A 21,756-nucleotide genomic window follows, 5' to 3' on the forward strand; every position below is an offset into this window, starting at 1 on the left:
GTGAACTCATCAAAGTTGCTCTCCCACACCCCATGCCTGTTTCACCTTATAAAATGGAAATAATGATACTGATCTCTTCTGCAAAGGACTTTGAGATGTGCTCACGGAAAGTGCCAAACAAAGGGGAAATGTTACTATTATTCATAACCTGAGTTCTCTTGAGTCTGTTCCAGCTGCAAACTCAGCCACTATGAAACACCTCAAGTTCTTAAGCATCTTTCGGTAAAAACATTCTGCAATACTCACAAGACCAGTACATGTACTTTTTTTTTTTTAATTAACAAATCGCACCATTTGCCATTTTAATTGTATCCAGGAAACACAGCTCTTGACTGCAGAACTGGCAAAAGGTGAAAAGATAATGAATTGACGGTAACATCTCTCGACACATACAAACGAAGAAAACTGAGGTCAGCACATGCTGCAAAATCATGACAGATTGCACTCCAGAGGAGCACAAAGATGAGCCAGCACTATGCAACTGATTTATCTAGGGATTAGTCAGAGGTCACTCCGCAATAGTTTGGGAAAGCTCATTGCTTAGCTACCAGCAGGACACCTCACATGAACTCTAGCTTCCAGCTTCGACCACACTTAACCCCTTTGTTGCCTAAAAATAATCACTGCTCAGACAAGTAGGTCCCTGATGTTACATCAAGTTGAGTACCCCAGCTCCTCTCTTGTACCTGTAACATCATAAAATACCAGACTCAAAGTATAAGACACTACTCCAAAATCATCTGTTTTCACCAGAAAGGACGGTTTCCCTTTTCATTCTAATGGTAACTACAAAGCCTCAAAGGTATCATCACTTTTCAAGGTAAGTATTTCATTTAAAAAGCCATATGTCGAAGCCATAAGTCAACGAAGGCCGTTGTGTGTTTGTACAGCACCCACCACAGCAGGCTCTTCATTTCATAACCAGATGCAGATCTGTGACGGGTTGTTAATCATCCCCCTCTTGACTTCTGCCAGGAGAGAATAGAATACCCATTTATCAGACACTTGGAAGCAAAGCAGGAGCTGATCAAACATGTATTTTTATAAGAGGACATCGTCTTGGGATGCCTGGGATAACTGGAGACTGTCAGTCAAGAAGCTTTCAAAACACCTACTCAACATCTCGCCAAGCTCCTTTTGAACAAAAAGTGACACAAAAAAAAAGAACTTCTCGTAGCTGAGAGCCATCAGATAACATGCCAAAAATCTGACAAAACAGAGAGGCAGCCTGCTTATTAAGGGTAATTTAATGAAAAAGATACTCACTTTAACATTGAATAAAGCATTATATTTTGTCCAGACACAAAAAGTAAAACTTTGGAGACTGACGCTTTAAACAGTGTTGCCTTCCGCCCTGGTATTTATTGAGTTTTATAGGGACCTCATCAGTATGTAATTCTGTTTGCAAATGTTACTTTCAACTTGCACTTTGCTAGGCAACTTCACTAATTAATCAGAAGGAAATCTCCAAGTTAATTTATTAAATTGAAAAGCACTGAACTCTGCTGTATCTGTCACCAAACACAAGTAGAATGGAACACACCAGACCAACAAAGTGCTGATAAAAAATGCATTATCTTAATTACTGTGATATAACCTTACTAGGCAGGGGAAAGGATCCTGTGTAAGAGTGACTTAGAACTTCTTTCCCTAATCGTGTTAGGAAACTGACAACAGTAAGTCTCATACATTAATGCAATTCTTAACAGTTTTAAGAGTATAATCATCAACATCTCCCCTTATTGCAAACCATACAATTAAAAATGGAGGCTTCTACTGAATATTATAAAGAAAACGAGCTGCACCTGCTGATGGTTATGATTCCAACTGAAGTTGCAATGCTTTCAAAAAAAATAAATCAAATACTTGCCAACTGATGCTTTGCCTCAATTTTCATAGTTATCACAGAGGGGTAACTGTGAAGACCGAACTTCTTTTTTGTTAATAATTTGGAAATGCCGACTTAAAAAAGTGGTATGCCTCGCATTTCAAAGGGTTCAATACAAGCAAACACCTACATGGTGACATTGTGGTTTATATTTCTGAGACAAAAACAAGTTCTTCAGTAACAATTTCCTTCTTTTTAAATCACTCATCTGCCTTAAACATTGTCCTGAACCTGTACACGTTTGCTCAAACGAAGCAAGCTATCCATGAACAACACGTTGCCTCTCTGTGAGACAGGAGAGACCTCTGAGTGCAGGTCTCCCCTCTTCCCAAAAGCACAACTCGTTACAGCTGTTCCTACAGAACCACAGCAGCCCCCAAACCGCTCTGCACAAAGCCACTGAGGCAAAGGGGAGCCACTTCAACAGATCTTCATCCAACCGATCCTGCCCCCTCCCGCTGGGACACACTCACAGGTGGATCTCCTCCTGCTTGGACAGAGGAAGACATCTGCACTGGAAGTCTCACACCTGAGGTCTGAGGATCATACAACCAAACCAATAAAGTTATTGGTAAGTATGAGGCGTATGTAACTCTAAGTCTAACATAATTTAAACGCAGTTGTAAAACTAGTTCATTGCTTATTTTAGGCATAGCACAGGAAAAGTGTTGGAAATGAATCTGTCAGTCTGTGCAGAGGAGCTGCAGGAGATGGAGAGAGAAAAAGAAAAAGGCAAAAAGATACAGATGAGAAGCAGAGAATAGAAGAGGAGAGCAGAGAGGGAGGAAAAAAAAGAAAAATAGAGGAAAAGAAATAACAATCCAAATGAGATTAGTCTTAAAAGAGCTGTGCACATTTTCCCATGCTGGAAAAGACAAGAAGCTACTTAGCAAACAGTAATCACTTATTTCACTGCCAGTTACAGGTAAAGACGAGCCATGTTCCTTTTCACTAACCCTCCACTGGAATCTGGTGACAGATCTCCTGTCACAAGAGGAAATAACGGATGCCGAAATGGACACACCCCTTCACAGCCCATGCGTACCACACCGCTGGCTCTGTGCGGAAAATTTCACATGCAAAGGTATCTCTATGCACTGCTTTACACTGCACTTAACCCCAAGCAACTGCTGAATATCACTTTTCCTGCACAAGCCAGACATAAGCTCCATCCCTGTCAATCCAGCACTGTATTTTTCCTGAAGATGCAATGCAAATATTTAGTGTACAATCACTAGCTTTCCTGATTGCCTTCATGGGGCTTTTTCTCTGGCTAGAGAAGACCACAGAGATCATTTAGCTACAATCATGCACATGGAAAAGTTTCTCAGTCACAGCAGATAAAGTAATGAAGCTGGCAAGAACAAATTCTAAATCACTGAATTATAAATTAACAAGATGACCCAAGGAGTAAATATTTAGAAAAGCTCACTGAAGCCTTATGGAAAGGAGCATCATGACTAACTACTTTAGTGATCATTTAAACATGGAGTTAGGAAAGATTAGAAACAACAGAAAAATAATCTCACCAATTACATGCATAAATGCAGATTAATGCCATATGAATAGGTACCATATGAATATTCAGTACAATTATTAAAGTGTTAATGAAATAGTCACAGACAATTTGATTTTCCTTTTTTAAATAACCAGCTGCAGAAATGTAAATCTGCACATTTTTTTCTTTAACTTCATCATTCAGGAGTAAGAGGTGACTTTTTTTCAGAGTGTAAAAAGTATCACTGAAGTTCAGGGCAGAACAATTGATTAAGGAATTGGAAACAACATTAGAATATGAAATTCAATGAGCAAACCCAGGTGTTCAAATGACAGAGAAAGTTCTTAAAAACAAACAAGCCAAAAAAAATATATAGAAAAAAGGAAATAAACATTGGGAAACTAAATAAACAATGAAATTGTTACTTCAGTGTATCGCAATTTTTTTCATTTTCATTGTGTGCTCAGATTTCGTTCTGCACCTATGAAAGCACAGTCAGTTGTTCACATAAGAACAACAAACTGTTTATAACATGTTGTAGACACACAAAGGAATTAATTCATTAACGCAAAAGGATTATTTAAGATAATTTCCATGCTTATATAATTTCTCATGATTTGTTTCAAAAAGGAACTTCTACCCCATCTTATTTGTTGTTATTCAGGACAGCAGAATTGCTGGAGGGAGCAGCGAGAGCTGAAGAGCAGGTAATTAACACAAAAAGGAAAAACCACAGCAGAAATGCTAGCCAAAATCTCAGCCCTCTGAGTCTTCCTCTGACGGCAGAGAATGCAGATGGTGGCAGACAGAAATCTCTGCTGCACAGGCTTTGGCTAACAAGCACTCAGAACACAAGCGATCCAGCAATTTGAAATTTTAGCTCAGGTAAGAGGTAAGCCCGCTCCGGACAGTGCGTAGAGGCAGCCAGTGGACACAGATTCCCCCTCCAATCTCTTACTTCCACTGGTTAATATTAAGAACAAAAATTGTGGGAATTTGGATTACATTCATCACTGATGTATAATTGCAAGTCATTGTACTGTGCCTCAGATGAAAATTGAAGCTAATAAATTCTTATTTTGTAGAGCTTTTAGAGGGACTCGAGAAGCAAGTCTGTTTAAAACAACAGTGATCTAGACTGGAAAGAGTCACAATGCAGATGTGATTGTCATAACTCATGGTTTTGCCTTCATATTCCCATACCAGATTATATGTCTGTTTTCTCAGCAGAAAGGAAGTAAAGTGAATACCTCTGCCATTCAGCAGTGCAGATGTCGGGTACTTCTGAAACATTGGCTATTTCGAAATTACCCTAAGTCATGAAATGTTGCACTGTACCATACCATTTTCTTTTGACATTATCTATTACGTGGGTCACCATATTCACATACGCAGCTGACTAACTTCACAGGGTAGGGAGCATCTTATTTATTCCAGCTCTCATATGGATTCTTAAACGAACAGATAGCCGATTTCAAAAATGAACATTTTATCATTTTCAACTCATTCTCCCCTTCCCTCCCCCTCCTGTAGTACAGCTTGAGGGTCATCACAATTAACCCAGAGATCTGTCGCTGTTTTACTTGATTTATTTGATCATGGGCTGCATTGTCAACAAGGAAAACTGTATCAATAGCCTGCAGCTAACCAAGTGAGAATACCAGGGACAATCATGTTAACCAAAGACCACAGAGTAGCCCAAAAGATCTTTATCCTAGAAATGAAATATTTCAAAAGCTCTTCAAATTGTCAGGCTCTTGGGGTGAAGAGGAATAAGTTTCTAATAATCACTCTCCTTGGTGAGATGAAAATGACAAGTTCATTTTCATGCAACGTTTAAAGAAATGAGGATTTCCTGCACAGCTGTTACAGTGTCCTTAGAGACACCGTTTTCAGGCACTCTGTGCAATCGTCTCTCCGCTCCCTCTTAATTCTAGTCAACAACAGCCACAGGCAGATTACATAGCTGGGACTTTACCGACATGACTAGGAGCCTATAATAGCACTCATAAGCCGAGTGATTTTTTTTCTGTTGTCAGTATCACATATAAACACGAAACAGTTAAGAATCTGGCACTTTTCTCTTTAAAAATCCATTGATGACTAAAAAGTGTCTCCACATTTTGCTAATCAAATTAAAACAACATAATCTTTACAGCACTGGCAAGATCTGAGGTTACTCCTGTTACCTGTTGGTGGCCATGACCTCCGTGGCATTCATTACACTTTGCTCTTCATTAACTTAGGCAACAACCTCTTGTGAAATGTACTAAACACTGGATAAAAGACAGATCTTACAAAATATTTCATGAGCTATAAATTAAAGAGAAGGCCATTGGCCAGAAATTTTAAGTCTTACTCCTTTTAGAAAAACAATTAATTCAAGACTCATGGTCTACAAACCTGGCCATCTGCTTATATGCTTCTTCAGCCACCGCAAAGATATGTGGATCCATATCCCCCATGTTTTGGCCACTGTACGCATTGATGATATCTTCGCCATAGATAGGGAGTTGTTCATAAGGATTTATGGCCACTAAAACGATACCTAGAAAGGAAATGAAAAAAAAAAAAACAGGAATTATTAATAGTTGTTTCAAAATAAAACAACCCAAAACATGACTTCAACACCAACTATTGTTCTAACCTTTCTAAAAACATTAGCTAGAGAAGAATAAGGAGCTGATATTACTGACTTCAACAGATATTTATTCTGACCACAGTTTTGTATACAAAAAGTATCAGAAGAGTTTACCTCTACCCTGCCTTAGGAAACACATCAGGGACAATTTTTTACTTTTTCTCTCTATCTATCAGAGCGTGTCAACCTGAAATAAAGTTTGCTCAGTGCAGTAAACCAATGAATTTGCACTATACTTCCCTGTGTTTTACTGTGAATCACAAATGATAATGTGATTTGTGAATTATAACTATTACACGGCCTTGCTAACTGTCAGTTTGGATATGTGAAGTGTGTTAACCCTTCAGCCACTATGCTGTGCCCAGGAATAGCACCTTCAGTTTTTTTAACAAGCAACAAACTAGAGTCATGGTATAAGCTGGATTCCAGGGCATCTCTACCAGTCAGGCAGGACAACCTCCTGCTCAAAGAGATCAGAAAACCCCCCACATATAGACATATTACACAGGGTTGACACACAGTGGTACACACTAATGTCAGGAAATTAAGTAATTACAACTCTAGAAGGCACCATAAACCCCTCATCTCATACATCTGTGTGTATAACTACTTACACTCTCAATTTTCTAGTTTTTTCATCCCAATTAAACACGTATCAGCCTGTTTTAATACCACTCATTAATACAGCATTTCTAACTTATGCCATCTTTTTACTCTCCCCACACAGGAAAACTTAAGTCTTACTCTGTACATCCTCCCTAGTCACAAGGTGAGATCTCAAATGCTTTCGGTATGAGTTTCTTTTTCAAGAGAAACAGGGATGATTTGATAAAGATTACTTATACCTTTCTCTCCTGCAGCATTTACACTGTGTAGGGAACACTTATTTGCTCTATGCAGGGGTGTAAACACTGATCACTGCCACGTGAGACCCAGCTGTGTCAGGCAAACTGTGCTCTCTTAACATGGCAATTCCTCCTCACCTTGACAATGCGATAACGGGAAAAAAAAAAAAAACAAACTCTAATTTTAACTGCGGTCATTTTAAAAATAGAATTTCTTCTTACATATATATTTTGGTGTCTAAAAGCGACAACGCAGGAGCAGATGGCTGCATAGTGACTATAGCACGTGTGCTACACACACTTCTTGGACAAACCATCCCTGAAGAACCTGCACCAGAACCAGCTCGCTTCTAAATTTACTCAGAAATTCGCACACACACATACAGTTCCTCAGTGTAGATCCCAGCCCTCTGCTCCGTGCAGATTACAGTGTTGTGATGTCTATCTAAGAAATGTTCCATGGAAAAGCTGGGAGAAGTGAAAGCATCTGTAGTCTGGCACTGCTGCTGAGAGCCTCATCCCATTTTTAACTCCTGTCATGCGTTTACGGATCAAGCACAAATCATAGCAAAAACATTAAACAACAATATGGAATATCTTTCACTAAGAGATCTGAGAGACCTTGATCTATTTCCTCAAATATACAGTAAGCTTTATGGCTAGACACGCCCAGGTGAGTAGAGAGAGTGTTTTTCCATCAGCCATGACTTTCACTGAAATGACTCAGGGGCTCGGGCAAAAAGTTTCTATAAAAACTTATGCCAAGTTCTAACGTTGTAGTGAGGAGCCAAAAAAACAAGAGGGGCATTAGGGAGGGGAAGAGACCTCAGTACTAGCAGACTAGAGGAATATTTTTGGTGCTGGTTTTTAACATTTGCCCTTTGAAACTGTGAAAAAGTAGTAAAAAGTTAAGTGAGGCCGCGCCGCCGAGCTGAGCCTCCCAGGCTGGCAAGTCTAATCAAAGAGACACAAAAAAAACCCCACTGTGTGAGGCTTCAGACAATTCCCTCCTGCTTTTGGCTATGCTGGTAAAAATAAAACCTTCAGTTCAAAACAAGCAGCCCCATGACAAGTCTCCAGCTTATTAAATCGCTTAACTTCAGTAGCGATCTGTAAAATCAACAAGCAACTACCATCTGGAAATATCCAAAACAAGTGAGTTCGGAATTAGATGCTTTCTGTGGAACTTTTAAATCAGTCTGTCTCATGGAACTATAATCCAGTTTAATTTATATATAACTTCTCTTTATCTCCACTAAAACATATTGCTGTTTTAAGAAATACCACGGGCCTTCCCAAATCAGATTTGTGTGGTTTCATTCCTACAATTACACTACACTGAACTCTGGCTACTCTTTTTACCATTCTTTTTAGCTAATTATTTTATCTTGAACATATTCACCTATCTGTAGAGAAACTGGGTATTAATATAAATATTTTATTAATTTAAAGTTTGCTCTCCTGTGTAGCATCTGAACTAACCAGAAGTATTAACTCCATTTTCATCACAGCCTTAGCAGTTTTTCCATGTAAGTATTCAAATTTTCCTTTGCAACTTTTCAACTTCCTTCATTTCATATTCCCAACAGTAAAGTAAAGTTATAAATCACCTCTGGATTGCTGGTGAACGGCTGACTTGAAGTTAAGAAATCAGAAGGTTTCCTATTTAAAAGTTTCAATACTTCAAACCAAAATTTGAAAGAATTTAATATCCATTTGACATATTACACTAAGGACAGCATGGCAGAATTAATTTCTAGTACCGTGGACATCCATCCATCCCAGTTCTAGTTCTGCTGGTTGAGAATAATGTCACCATCATCCTCTTGGTGGATTAAAGGGTTTTTAATCTCCCTCAGGCTAAATCAGCCAGGTTAGCTCAAACCACCTTCAGCAGGTATTCAAACTACCCTGGCTACCGCATGAATCAGATTCAGGAGGCAAATAGCACTCTGCCTGTGGAAGGAGTTGTAAGGCAGAGGGAAAGTAACTTGTACTCAGTTCGGGAACTGAAAGAGCAATTTGAATGGTGAACGTCCGTGGCCAAAGGACTGGGTTTTTAGAGGTCAACACGCCAACTTTATTTTCCTAAACTTGTAATGTAACATATGTATGCCTACATCCAAGCTAATAAATCCACAGCATACTGCACTCCTCAGATCACCAGTTAGCCTTAAGCCTCTTTCACCTGTGCTTTGACACCACCCCCCCACCGGGAACTCCCACGCTACTGGATCCACATGTTTCTAATCAACCCACACACAGTTCCCAGAATCATCACTTGAGACTTGTTCGGAAGTAAAAGAGCCGACCAAGCTCCACCATCCCAGGCCCTTTGGCAGACCCATCCCACAAAGAGCTAAAGGCCTTCCAGTCCTATGAGAAACTATAAAACCAGCCAAACCCACAATTAAAGCCGCACTAGGGAAAACATGAAAACAACACAATTTCCCAAACTCTGCAAAACAAAACTGGCATACAGCACATTCCTTCGGAAAGCCTCTGAAATGATGTGAAACACAGAGCGTGTTTGCAAGCAGCTGAAACGTGTGGGGCAGGCTGTCTTACGGGAGGGGTACGGGGGTATCCATAGGCACAGGACCACAAAACTCAGACGGAAAACGTCTTGCAAGCTCAGGCCACCAGACTCCGAAAGTGAAAAGCCCTTTCACAAAGCATTCCCCCACCGAGAGATTTGCCATGGGGGCACCAGGGACAGAAACACAGACGATGTCTAAAGTGGGGGAACTGAGGTGGTTTCCCAGTGCCGGGACCAGACCATGAACCCTCAAGCAGGGCTTGCCCAAAGACCCTGCGGTATCTCCATTGCTGGAGACACTCAAACACTCAGATATACTTTTACTGGTCCAAGCCCTGAACAACCTGATCTAGTCAGACCTGGTTTAAGTAGGAAGCTCCACTGAAGACTTCCAGAGGTCCCTTCCTACGTAAACTACTCTGTGCATCTAGTCATGCTCTGACTGCATGATGGGATGAGACGTGGGTATGAATCATCTCCCACTCCTACAGGAATGAAGGCTGGCTGCAAGCAAAGGCAGGCGAAGCCTGATGCAGTCCCCCGTGGTCTGGACGCTGCTGAGTGCAGTGCTGGGAGCAGATACACTCTGCTGAGCATCCGCAGGTTAGGAATAGCCAGAGTGAGCAAAAGGTGGTAGGGCATTTAATGCCTGCAGCCTGCCATCACGACACATTAAATGTGCTGGTGGCATTAGCTCTCCATACCCATCACCACGAGTGGAGGTGTCACAGTGACCAGAAGGGGGAAAATCTGACCCCTGGCATATTCCATGTGCAGACCGGGACAGGACAAGGTCTTCAGCTGCAAAACACAAACTCCTGCTTCAGACACCTGTGGTCATGATTAGCTGATACCTGTCGTGGGCCACCTTGCAACATGACTCCTCTACTCTATAGTTTGCAAAGTAGCGCAAAGTACAATGAAATCATAAACAGCAAGGCTAATACATGATGACATCGAGAAGCCTCAATACACATGCGATACCCAGAACCAGGACTGCCCTACAGAAGTCTGATTAGAGACAAAGTTAAACTGCATATTTAAAAAGAAATCATGGATTATGTTTTCCGCTGGCATAAAATGAGCTACAATGAATATGCAAACGATTATTTGACTACACCTACTAGAAGAATGTGTCTTTGCCTTAATCAGACAGTTACGAGAAGGAAATTTTCAATATCTGGTTTCTAGCAATCACATCATCATATTATGTTTTGTTTTACTCAGCTTAAAATGTAAAAATTCCACCATTGATTTAAACTGTTTCTTATGCACTAACAAAATATCCAAAGTGCATATTTGAAAAACAAAGTTTTTTATTGAAAGGTTATATTAAAATTTAGAAATGTTTTCTGACTAAACACTGAGATTTAAAAAGAAACACATTCACATAGCAAAAAAAGCTACAAGCACGAAATCTAAATTTTAAGCCTAAACTATCTCGCAATGTTTCTTTAAAAGAGACCACTCAGCTGCAATTTTGAACCTATGATGAAGTGATCATTAAAGTAACTTCCCCCGTTCTGGTCATCTGAAATTATCACAGGCAATTACAACTTTGGGTAACCTCTGCTGTGAGTTCAACGGTATTTTTAAAACCAAGATCATTCATAATTGCAACCAGACAAGCACTGGCTCATGTACTGTTATAAATTTATAAATTCACTCCTGTAGTGGCACTGATTGGAAAACATGAAGAAGAAAATAAACTGGTATCTTCCAGTAGGAGATACAGGAGCTCAATGCAGAGGCAGGCAGTAAATCCACCAAATAACCCAGGCAACCTCCTGCATCTGCACTGTGTGAAGCTCTCCTCCCGCCTTAAAATCATTAAGTTAAAAGGACGCATATTAATAATCAATTTTCTTTTTCTTGTCTACAGCATTCTCTCTGAAGATTATGGTATGAAAAGACAGTACTTGCCACAATAGGTATAGATTAGTTTAGAGTCTATAAATCGAACTTTGAGGTTGTGTAAAACAGCAGGTTCATGGAGATAACTGAGCGCTGTGAGGTCATTTTCACCAACAAGTATGTCAGGGTTTCGCAAGGGTGGGAGTTCCTTGGTCTTTGGATCTAGGCAATATTCCAGGTCCTGAAAATCAAATGGAAACACATGCTGAAAGAGTTGGTGCTTAGGTTTCCTCATTCAGTCCCTCCAACTGTTCTTCCCAGCAAAATACGCCCAAGTTACAAAAACACAATGCAAGAGTTAAACTACCTGGTGATTTGAGGGAGCAGTTCTTTCTCCAAAAGCATCATTTAAAATTTCCCAGAAGAGTTTTCTAAATGCAACAGGCAACCATAAAGAGACATCATCTTTTTAAAGTATTACTTCAGCAAATGCCTTTATTTTGCTGCCAAATCTTTTTATTAAATAAAACAAAATATGTCATATCATAAATCTAACTAGTTTTTCATAGTATGTTCCCCTTGAGCAGAACAGAGGAAGCAGGTTCCCATCAGTCTATAGCCAGCTTCACACATAGCAATACGACACAAGAATGTTGGCAGAACACCATGAAGAACATATAAACTGAAAAAAAAAGCTACTTACAATTTTTGCAAATATAAATTAAACTCTAATGTAGATGTTTTAATTGCATCTGTCTCTAGATCTAAAATTACTTTATTTACCTGCTATTTTCTTGTCCCCACACAATTTGACTTAATTGGCAAACACCCCCATTCTGCTACATGCAATACTGAAGTGTGCAGCATCACCGCACAGCCTGGAATACAGAGGGGTGATTAATCTTGTCACATTAGAAAGGTTGTACTCAATTTGCCATATAAGAAATGTGAATGAGTCAAAGACTGAAATGCATGCAAGTAAAATTTAGAAGCTATTCTATATATATAACATGTTCCTTTTACTTCATGGCTATGTAAGTCTCTACATGAAAGTAGGATCTAAGCTGGCTACTGGTAAGAAGAAAATAAATTAGAAATAAGTATTTGACCAACTGCAGTAGATCTTCATATTCCATGAGAAGATCTGAGGGATCATCATCACTGCATGTTAAAACTAAATAACCATTTCAGTGGCATGAAAAGAAATGAGCAGGCCTTCACTTGAAGGATGTGAGCTTTTTGTAGACATGTCATCATTTCTCTGCACCGTATACAGCATCATTTTCGTAATACTCTTAACCCTTGCCCCTTTTTATCTTTATTAATCTTCTGATGGTTATGCTCAACTTAAAAGTCACAATTCTTTCTCCGCAACACTGTTCTCCTAGCAACACTGTTCTCATTGGAATATCAAACCAGGGTTACAGCTTTAACAGCACAAATAGAAAAAGATCATGCAACCGAACATAACAGGCAGTTGGATAAAAGTAACACACATTTTGTTTTATTTTTAAAAATCAGGCAAAGTGAATTTTTGTAAATAAACAGTATAATTTGTCCCAACAAAAAATACTACTCGAACTCAGTGAATAAGAATAATTGCACAGACATAAAAACAGATATATTTTGACAACACAGCTTCCTGTGTTGGATACATCAGTCTCCAGTCAAAAGCGCAAACAATCAGCTTATGAACAATATGCAGACCTACCTTGCCATCTTCAAGTCGAAGCTGGAGGACTTTATCCCCAGGTTTATAATCTTTGAGAAGTTCTGCTGACTTCCAGACCTCCTCTGGATCAGGGATCCAAACCCTGGCATACTGCAATACAACAGCAGCAAAAGATCAGTGACTTTTTGTTGCAATATAGTTAAATCATCAATATACATGACACCAAAACCCTTTCTTGTTGTTTTTTAAAATACATGTTCAAGAGCCAAACCCTTAAGCAAGAGAAAAGTTAATTAGTACATCTGAGGTAAAGAAGTTTTTCCATCTATTGATAAAAGGCTAAACAAGCTTAATCTTATCGCCTACGCAGAAAGAAAAGGGCATTTTCCATGCAAAATAATGTTCCACAAAGAAAAAAAAATGTGTTTTCAGAGAGATGAAAAATCTGGCTATCAAAAAATTACTCAGAGAAACTCTTCTGAGTAGATTCTAAAGGCATTTGCAAAATAACATGGCATAGCTTTTTTTTTTTTCCCCTAAGAGAACACTTTGGCACATTTGTGTTAATTCAGGCAAAGCTACCTGATCTCAAGTATTAAAAGCTCTTTCCTTTGTAGTTGCAAATGGGGCAAGTTTAAAATGGATTATCTCCAGAATGCCAAGAGAAAAAAAAAACAAAAAGATTTGGTTGAAAAGGCCTCCAAATAAAAGAAAACAAAAATCTAGTATTCCTATTATTGACCATTTTCACCCAAACTTTATCCATAGAAGTAACCCAGAACAAAGATATGACTTGTTTTTAAAAACAGAAAGAATATTCAAGTTTTCAAATGAGTGAAGCCAGATTTAATGGTTATCTCATGCTCATGTGTCAATTAAAAGTATATGGAAATTATCTAGTTACTTGTACAGTTGCATGTACATGCAAATATGTGCACATGAAAACAGCTCTTGAGCAACACCAGGAAAAGGCTGTGACATTTTTAAGATATTAAAGCTTCAGAACTGGTGCTCTTGCAATGCCTAGAGAGCACTGAGATCATCCCACACCCGTCACCTTTGCAAACAAAACAGCTGCTTGACTTTAGAGGCGCAGCCATGTTGCAAAATATTCTCAATTCACTAAATTATTTCAAAATAACCGTAATGTATTTGTCAAAGCACGGCATTTGATGACACAGAAAACTGTGCATTTGGTCACACAGCTTCATCACCTATTCTTACACAACTTATTTTTGTATTGCATCTTCTGCCCTGAAGAATGCTGAAGATTTTTTTTCCCCCTCTTACTAAGCCAGTTTTCTCACTACTTAGAATTATGAACTTATTATTTCTATCAGGTATTTTTTTAAAGATCAAAGTTCATATCGCCTTCTTGTTGCAAGACAAGAAACAATAAAACATGTTCCGCACAGAGAAGGGGTTGAGGAGCCCCAGCCCCCAGCCCAGCAGCGGGATGCCCACCCTGCCTAGCAGGAGGCTGCTAGGGAGGCTCAGCCCCTGCAATTATTTCCAACTTCACAAAGCAATTTGCTTCCTCGCCCAGGACGCTTCTCAAGAACAGGGCACTGAGTAATTTACAACAGGCTAAATCAACGGCTTTTACCTTTAACACACTGCAGCCTTTAAAGCGCTGCCACTGCCTACATCCAAAAAGCTCCCAAATTCCTGAAAGTTTATGCCAGACATGTAAACCAATTGTCTCCACCAAGTGAAAGGAGAAAAATAATTACATAAATAATTAAAAATTCACTTTCATTGTTCTCACTACAGAATACGTGACGCTCCCACACCTGGTTTTTCTTCAGCTTCACTGGATGTTTATGGCAGTCCTAAGAACCTACCTTATATAAAGACAAGAAACTTTGTTCTTTGTAGTAAATATGGTTGTTGGAGTTTTTTTTCCTTTGAGCTTTGTTAGTTTCATATATATTTGCTATTGTTTTCAGTACAGAAGTGCAGTATTTCTCCTGGAGTACATGTATACCTTCTTCCCCACTCACCCCAAAACCAAGAAAGTTGATGAATTATTTGGAAAATGAAAGATCTCAAAAACAGTTCTTCAGCACAGGCTGTCGCCATTCACAGAGCACTCTATCCAACAGCAATGGAGGCCAACAACAAGGCAGCATCTGGATTATTTATTTATTCTCAGCACTGCGGTATTCACAACTTGCAGGCTAAGAAACCATGTTTGAGTTAAAATTAAGGTGTGTGCTAATAAATGTATGTGCCGATGCAAGTATCAACCTACAGAAACTACACAATTACAGAATAATTCCAAAATAATTAGCCAGGAAGTGACAACAGAGATGCAGTATTAGAATAAAGCAGTGCACTCAGGAGCAATGTCTTCTTTCCACTTGGTTTTTAAACAAAGGATTCCCTGAGAAGTTTCAGAAACACATATTTATCCAAACTCAACCCAACACTCCTATTCACAAAACTCTCTTTTAAAAATAAAAATTTAAAACCCTACCAGAAAGCAGGGAAATTTCTTAGTTTAACACAAAGATGCTACACAGCTGAAGACAAAATGCCTACCACACTTTGCCCAGTTTCTATGACCCTTTTTTTCCCCCCCCCTCGGCTAAAGCAGCAGTTCCCCATTCTCAGTATTTCTGATGGAATACTGCTTCCCTCTCATCACAGGAATCAACAGAAAGAAAAGTAAACATAATACGAAAGAGGAAAGCACTTAAATACTGTCTAGTAAAACAGGTTAGCAGACTGCTTTTCTTTAGGCTACACAAAGAAAGGTTTCCTGATGTAGAAACACAGCAGCCTCGTAAGACACAAATGCTGTTAACTGCAGGCAGCAAATGCTGCGTAGCAGTTTCTAACTATGTGATTTATGCCAGCATGAAATAGGCACCTTTAATTTATTCAGCTGAAACTGTATCTTTTCTACTGTCTAGAGAAGGAAAGAGAAAGCAGAGAACAGATCACCATAGAAACTGGGTTACTACAGAGAGCTGAACCTTCCACATGACATAACTCTACAGATATTAAAGTCATCCTATGAGCACTAAGCTGTAGCTTCTCATCTCTAGCATCATTGCCTGGCCTTAAAATCCCTGCCAAAGAAAACACCTGGTAAAAAGAGCAGGTGGGAGGAAAGAGAAAGTTGTTCCTAATTATAAGCGCTGAATCATTTCACAGCATTCTCACCTCACTAATCTAGCAGAATGATTTGCAAAATCAGATTTTCATTCTATCTTTTATATAATCAGTTGATGTTAAAATCCCATTGCTGCCCAGCCTTCAGTGGGATCCAACCCTACAGCAGAAAACAAAGCACCATCACTGGTGGAAACAGGACCAAGGGCCTCTCTTGGGAAATACCAGACTCTAGTATCTCTACTGTTCAGCTATCTTTATTTACTAGCTTACAAAATCAAGTTCATGACTACATTAAAATAAGACTAAGGTACAACAAACTTCTAGATACAATGATTTACAAATCAGCCTTCTAAAAAGGGAGGGAAATTCTAAATGCCTAAAAATGCATTGAAATGACAATAAAAATTACGGCAAGAATCAAATTCACTTTAGTGAAATTGTGTCTGATTAAGATCAGGAATACATTACTTTTTGTAATAGTTCAATGCAAATTTTGAAATACCAGAATAAAACTGCTGATGGGGAGACAGCAGTATGATTTACTCAAGGAAAGGCAGTGAATGAAATTTTAGGTAAATATCGTTACCTTTCATGTCACCCCAAGCTTGCCAATAGCGTCACCTCCACTTTACATTTCAGTATTGACGTGGCTCTAACAAACCTAGCTTTGCTGTCCAGGTAATAATGCTGTACTTTCTCTGTGGGTACATTCCTGCCTCACCACCGATGACCTCTTCCTTTCTGCACCAGAGACGTAGGACTGGAAGAGGCATGACATGGAGGACATACAGCCCATCCTCCCGCCCTACGACAAAGCCACACCATAGTGTGGCACTCCAGGCTGGAGACAGCAGCCAGCCTTCTCCAGCCCAGCATCCACAGGACCGTCACTTACTCTAAACTAGTTTAAAAAAATCAGAATGAAAACATAAGGCATACAAATGAGATACTCTTGAATTCAGAAGGAAAACAAATAACTAAACACATCTTGACATGACTATTCCAAAACTCAGTTTTTTGCCTTGACTCTCTTCCAGCCTCAGCAGACTAACGTAAAAATCCCCGCTCCCTCCAAAACCACATGGCAGTATGGAATCGCTGTACTTTGTTCAAGGAAGGACAAGTTGGGCTGCTGAAAGGCAATGCTTTGATATCTATATAGTGACTCTAAAAGAGTTCGTAGCAGAAAAGAATACTTGGAGAAGTTTTCATTTTTTACTAGTGACTCAGAAAGCTAGCTGTATGACCACAACTTTACATAATAAGAAATATAATAGGAAATCGCAGTATTCTGTCATACCTCATGATTTCATCTTAGATCACATGAAGAAATCAGCAGACTATAACAATTATCAAATGAGAACACATGACTCACAAAGCCTCTCTTCTGAGATATTAACCTCTTGAAGTACTAATGGACATCGCTGACAGGACGGAATTAGCAAGGCAAGCCCCTTCAGCAGTCAAATAGTTTTCTACTTCCATCGCACAACCACAGATACTACAGAAGTTACCAGTATCTTCCCAGCTTAACAGCTCTTTTGATAAGAGCTGAGAGTTCATGAAACAATCTATATCCTAAAAAAATAAAAAATTTCAACCCATAAAAAGCTATCCCTAGTTTCTCAGCAAGATCTACCCATACAAGTGAACTTGTGTGACTTTCACTTCACCAGAGATCATCTATTTATTTACAGACAGCCTCAAAAAAAACACAGTCTTTCAGGTGTTAATGATGAAAAACTTATGAGAGACACTGCCCCTCCCTCTTTCAAGAATGACTTCATTTTGGGTAGGAATAAGGTAGCTCTTTAATGTCTGGATGAAAGAGATACCATCAATTCAGGCAGCACTAGCTAAAGGAGCCCACAGAACAGCAACAGCTGGTTAAAGTCAAAGCCAAATTTGATCAAAATCATTCAATGTGACCTGTTGCTAACAGAACACGGCCACCTGGAGAGAGCAGGCTGCATTATTAGACCAGAAGAAGAAAAGTGTCTACGTTAGCAAGGCATAACAACAAAACAGAGCACAAAGTCGTAAAAGTTCACACTGCAGAAGTGTTGAACTTACCTAAGCAAAATGCAAACTTATTAGAAAAGGATTTCTGAGCCGTGTGATTTTCTTCGATAAGGTTGCTCTGAAAACATAATTTGATGCTATTAGAATAATTTCTTTCAGCTTTATACTTTCCCCTATCCTTGGTTCACCATGCCACTGCCATGGATGGTAATACTAAGCCTGGGAACATTTGAAACAGACAAGTTTAGCTTTTATATTAACAACATAAGCAGAGGCACAGGCAGGCGAGTAACAAGTTAAGCACAAGTCTTAACTCGACCAACCTGGGACCCTCCAAAGAGACCCTGATCACTCACACACGAGGTGGGAGGAGGTCCCATTTCTTTCACTGCTGAAACCACCATTGTTTCTGCCACCTGTCCTGCGACATGCAGGCAGTCCCAAGGAAGCATTGCATTCCTATTAACAACGTGCTGCTGCCAGTTGCAGTTTGAAAAGAAAGACAAGACTTCACTCTCCTTTCATAAAAATGCCAAGTAACCAGGGAGGATCGGAAAGTAGAGTGTTTCCATGACAAGCAGGCTGCTGCAAAACCTCTGACCAACTCAGCTGAATTTTTCTTACAGCCTGAGGGAAACGGCATCATTAACTCCGCAAAAGAATCAAAACAAAAATTATCGATTTTCTTAAAGGCAGTAGCATTCTTTGGGCATGGAGTGTATTCTCTGTCTAGCTACTCTGCAACAGCCATTTATATACCTCTTGTACAATTTAAGGCCTGATATTCAGAAAGCATTAATTTAAAAAGACAATTGTATCATGATATATGATGAGGAAAATATATATATGTGACAATTTGTATTAATGTTTTATATGAAACATGATCTCACATAGTTAGTTTCCCTAAGAGGCAGATCAAAAGCCCCGTGTTATCACATAAATCTGACATGTGGGAATTCTTGTGCATGGAGCTCCCAAACGGGGGACAGCGGCGAGCCAGACTCCGAGCTACACCCTCGGGCAGCACCACCACGAGCTTGCACGCTGCTGGCACTGGGTTTGCAAAGTCAGGTCAAAGTGTCTGCAACACTCCAGGTCAGGCACGTAAGGCACTGTACCCTTCACCACGCACAAGGAAACTACTTGAATCGCAGCTCAATGGAAGAAGAATCTGTTGTACTTGAGTGTGTCATCTACTGTATAAATATCCACCACACTTGAATCCTAAGGATATAAAAGTTTGAGGTTGGTGGGGTTTTTTCTTTCTTTTAAGCGTTTTTATAAGGCATTTTTTGTATTTAGGGCCCGGTGACTTTAAACACCAAACCCAACTTGTACGTTGTTTGCCAAACACAATTGCACAAGGAATGATCAAAAACTATCAGCACCTCACAAAGAATCACTGCACCATGATTTACAGCCATCTTCAGCCACAGGAAAAATGTCTGTTGACTTACACTTACCAGGAACTTCACCTTACTTCAAAGTGATGCAAAAAAAGCTAAATCCCAAACACAGGATATATATACATGCTACTATAGGCAAATTTGATCAGCAAACAGAAATGTAAATTTCTTTATTTCTTTAAATATTACAATCAGTAGCAACCTTTCCACTGAAATTCAGAGAAAATGATCAACCTGCAAATCCACACACTGGGCCTGACATGAAGGCCAGAAAACTCAGTGGTTTACTTTAAACTACCAAATCTATCAAAGAACAGCTACATTCCCAGGTTGTAGTGGATACGATTTTTATAAGAAACATTTTTAAGCAGTTAAAACACATGAAATGTTTAAAAGCTGTGAATTTTCTTCACCTTAAAAAACATAGCTTTCTACATTTTCTGTTGATTGTACTCGACCATCTCTTTGAAATGTTGTACAGAGGGAGACAGATCAGGTCTCTACTCAGTTGTTATTGACCCAAACAATACTTCAGCTATCAAAACACTGCCCATTCACCCTTCCTGGCATTTGTCAGCTTCTGCTGTATTCCACAGACCCCCTCTCACACAGGCTCTTCTCCATCCTCAGCCAGCAGCCACGGTTACAATCCTGTGCTCCATGACTTACTCAGCTTGTGATGCCAGGAGCATCCACCACTGAAAACCACTGGACAGCGATGGGAAGTGACACGCAACACTGCTCAGGTACATCACATATTTGCCCACCTGACACTTCTGACACGGCTCAATTAAAGCTTAATGATTCACTACAGAAAAATAAAACGTGTTTCACCAAGTGCCACGCAAAGACTGGGACAGACACTGGTCTGGCCAGTGTGTTAAAAGGAAAGTGCAGCTACATCCTTCCCTGTGTCCCCGCCGCTCCCACAAGCGTGCGTGGGACAAGGAGCGATGCCCCTGTGCCGCTGCGCCTGCCGCTCCCCACCTGCCCCGTCTGCCACGGGACTCCCCAACGCCACCGGCCACCAGCCAGCCTACAGCATAATAACCCACAGTAACAACCCGGTCACACAGCAGCACTCCTGTCTTACTTGCTGCAGTATGCTGTTCTCATTTAACTCGGCACCCTGCTCAAGAAATGGCCATTTACAGTAAATCAGGCTTAAAAATATATATTCAAAGAAAAATCAATGTTAAAGAAAATTCTGAGTTTGAAACAGTTTTGATTCTGAGATCTGTCAAAGGAATGAATGTGGCTCTGAAAGATCTTCGAAAAAGATGGCAATTACAGCTAGATCAAAACCACCAATGTTTTGGTCACGACTTGAGACACAAACCAGCTGAATGACCACAATGAAACCAGCGAAAACCTCGCGCAGAAGCGTGACGCCTACCCCAGACTGAGCGACAGGAAAATATTCTGACTCACGTAAAACTTCAGCTGGGGTCATACCCACACAGAGAGGCACACGATCCGTACCACCAATACGAAGGGCAACGCTGGATTATATGCTAGTGATTTCAAGAAGAAGTTAATTACAAGTCTGCCTTAAAACACCTAATTCATCCAACCTGAAAAACATGTTACAACAGTTGTAGAAAAGTGGCCACAAGAAATTTAAGGGCAAATGAAACAACTACAGCCATCCTCTGAACATTAAGCTAGCGAGACATGTTGCATCGAAGAATGAATATTAGGACGAGGATGCATGATTGCAGGCTTGTGTGCTTACAGTGCATGTTGCAGGTATATTACAAAAATATTCCAATTTAAAAATTTTTTAAAAGTGTCAATACTTAAGGAATACACCAAAAAAACATTCAATATGTCACGATTAACTTTATGGGTGCCTGAATTTAAGATCCAAGAAAATAAATACTATGAGGCCAAATAAAAGAAGTGGTTGTAGAATTTTGTTTTAACACTAAGATGAAGCAAGTCATAATATAGACTTCATAGCATGATTAACTAAATGCTAAAGTGTTGTTTCCAGACCCCTGGTACAAATTCAATCAAGATCCTCATGTTTTTCACATATTTTTACATGCTGACGTCACAGAATGAAACATTTACTTCATTTTCACAAGTTCTTAAATGGATTTAAGATCTTACAGAAGCTTTTAAAAATTATTTTCCCCAAAGAAACCTGACCTACAACAGGCAGGATAACTGAATGGTTTCTGGCACCACGCAGGGCAGCCCAAGCTTTGCTCCAGGACAGAAGGGGCTCATAGCACGGGCTGCAGCTGGTTCTTCATCTCAGGT

General features: G+C 39.7%; 1 protein-coding gene across 1 annotated transcript in view; it reads right to left on the bottom strand.

The window, feature by feature from the left end:
- The window catches only part of MYO5A (myosin VA), a 102,271-nt gene that overhangs the window by 69,336 nt on the left and 11,179 nt on the right, over window positions 1-21,756 (bottom strand). The window contains 3 exon segments of the mRNA XM_086620568.1: window positions 5,790-5,934; window positions 11,335-11,506; window positions 12,977-13,087. Coding sequence (XP_086476694.1) covers window positions 5,790-5,934; window positions 11,335-11,506; window positions 12,977-13,087 — 428 coding nt within the window.

The sequence above is a fragment of the Tauraco erythrolophus genome, chromosome 14, assembly GCF_009769465.1.
Source record: "Tauraco erythrolophus isolate bTauEry1 chromosome 14, bTauEry1.pri, whole genome shotgun sequence".
Classification (NCBI taxonomy): Eukaryota; Metazoa; Chordata; class Aves; order Musophagiformes; family Musophagidae; genus Tauraco; species Tauraco erythrolophus.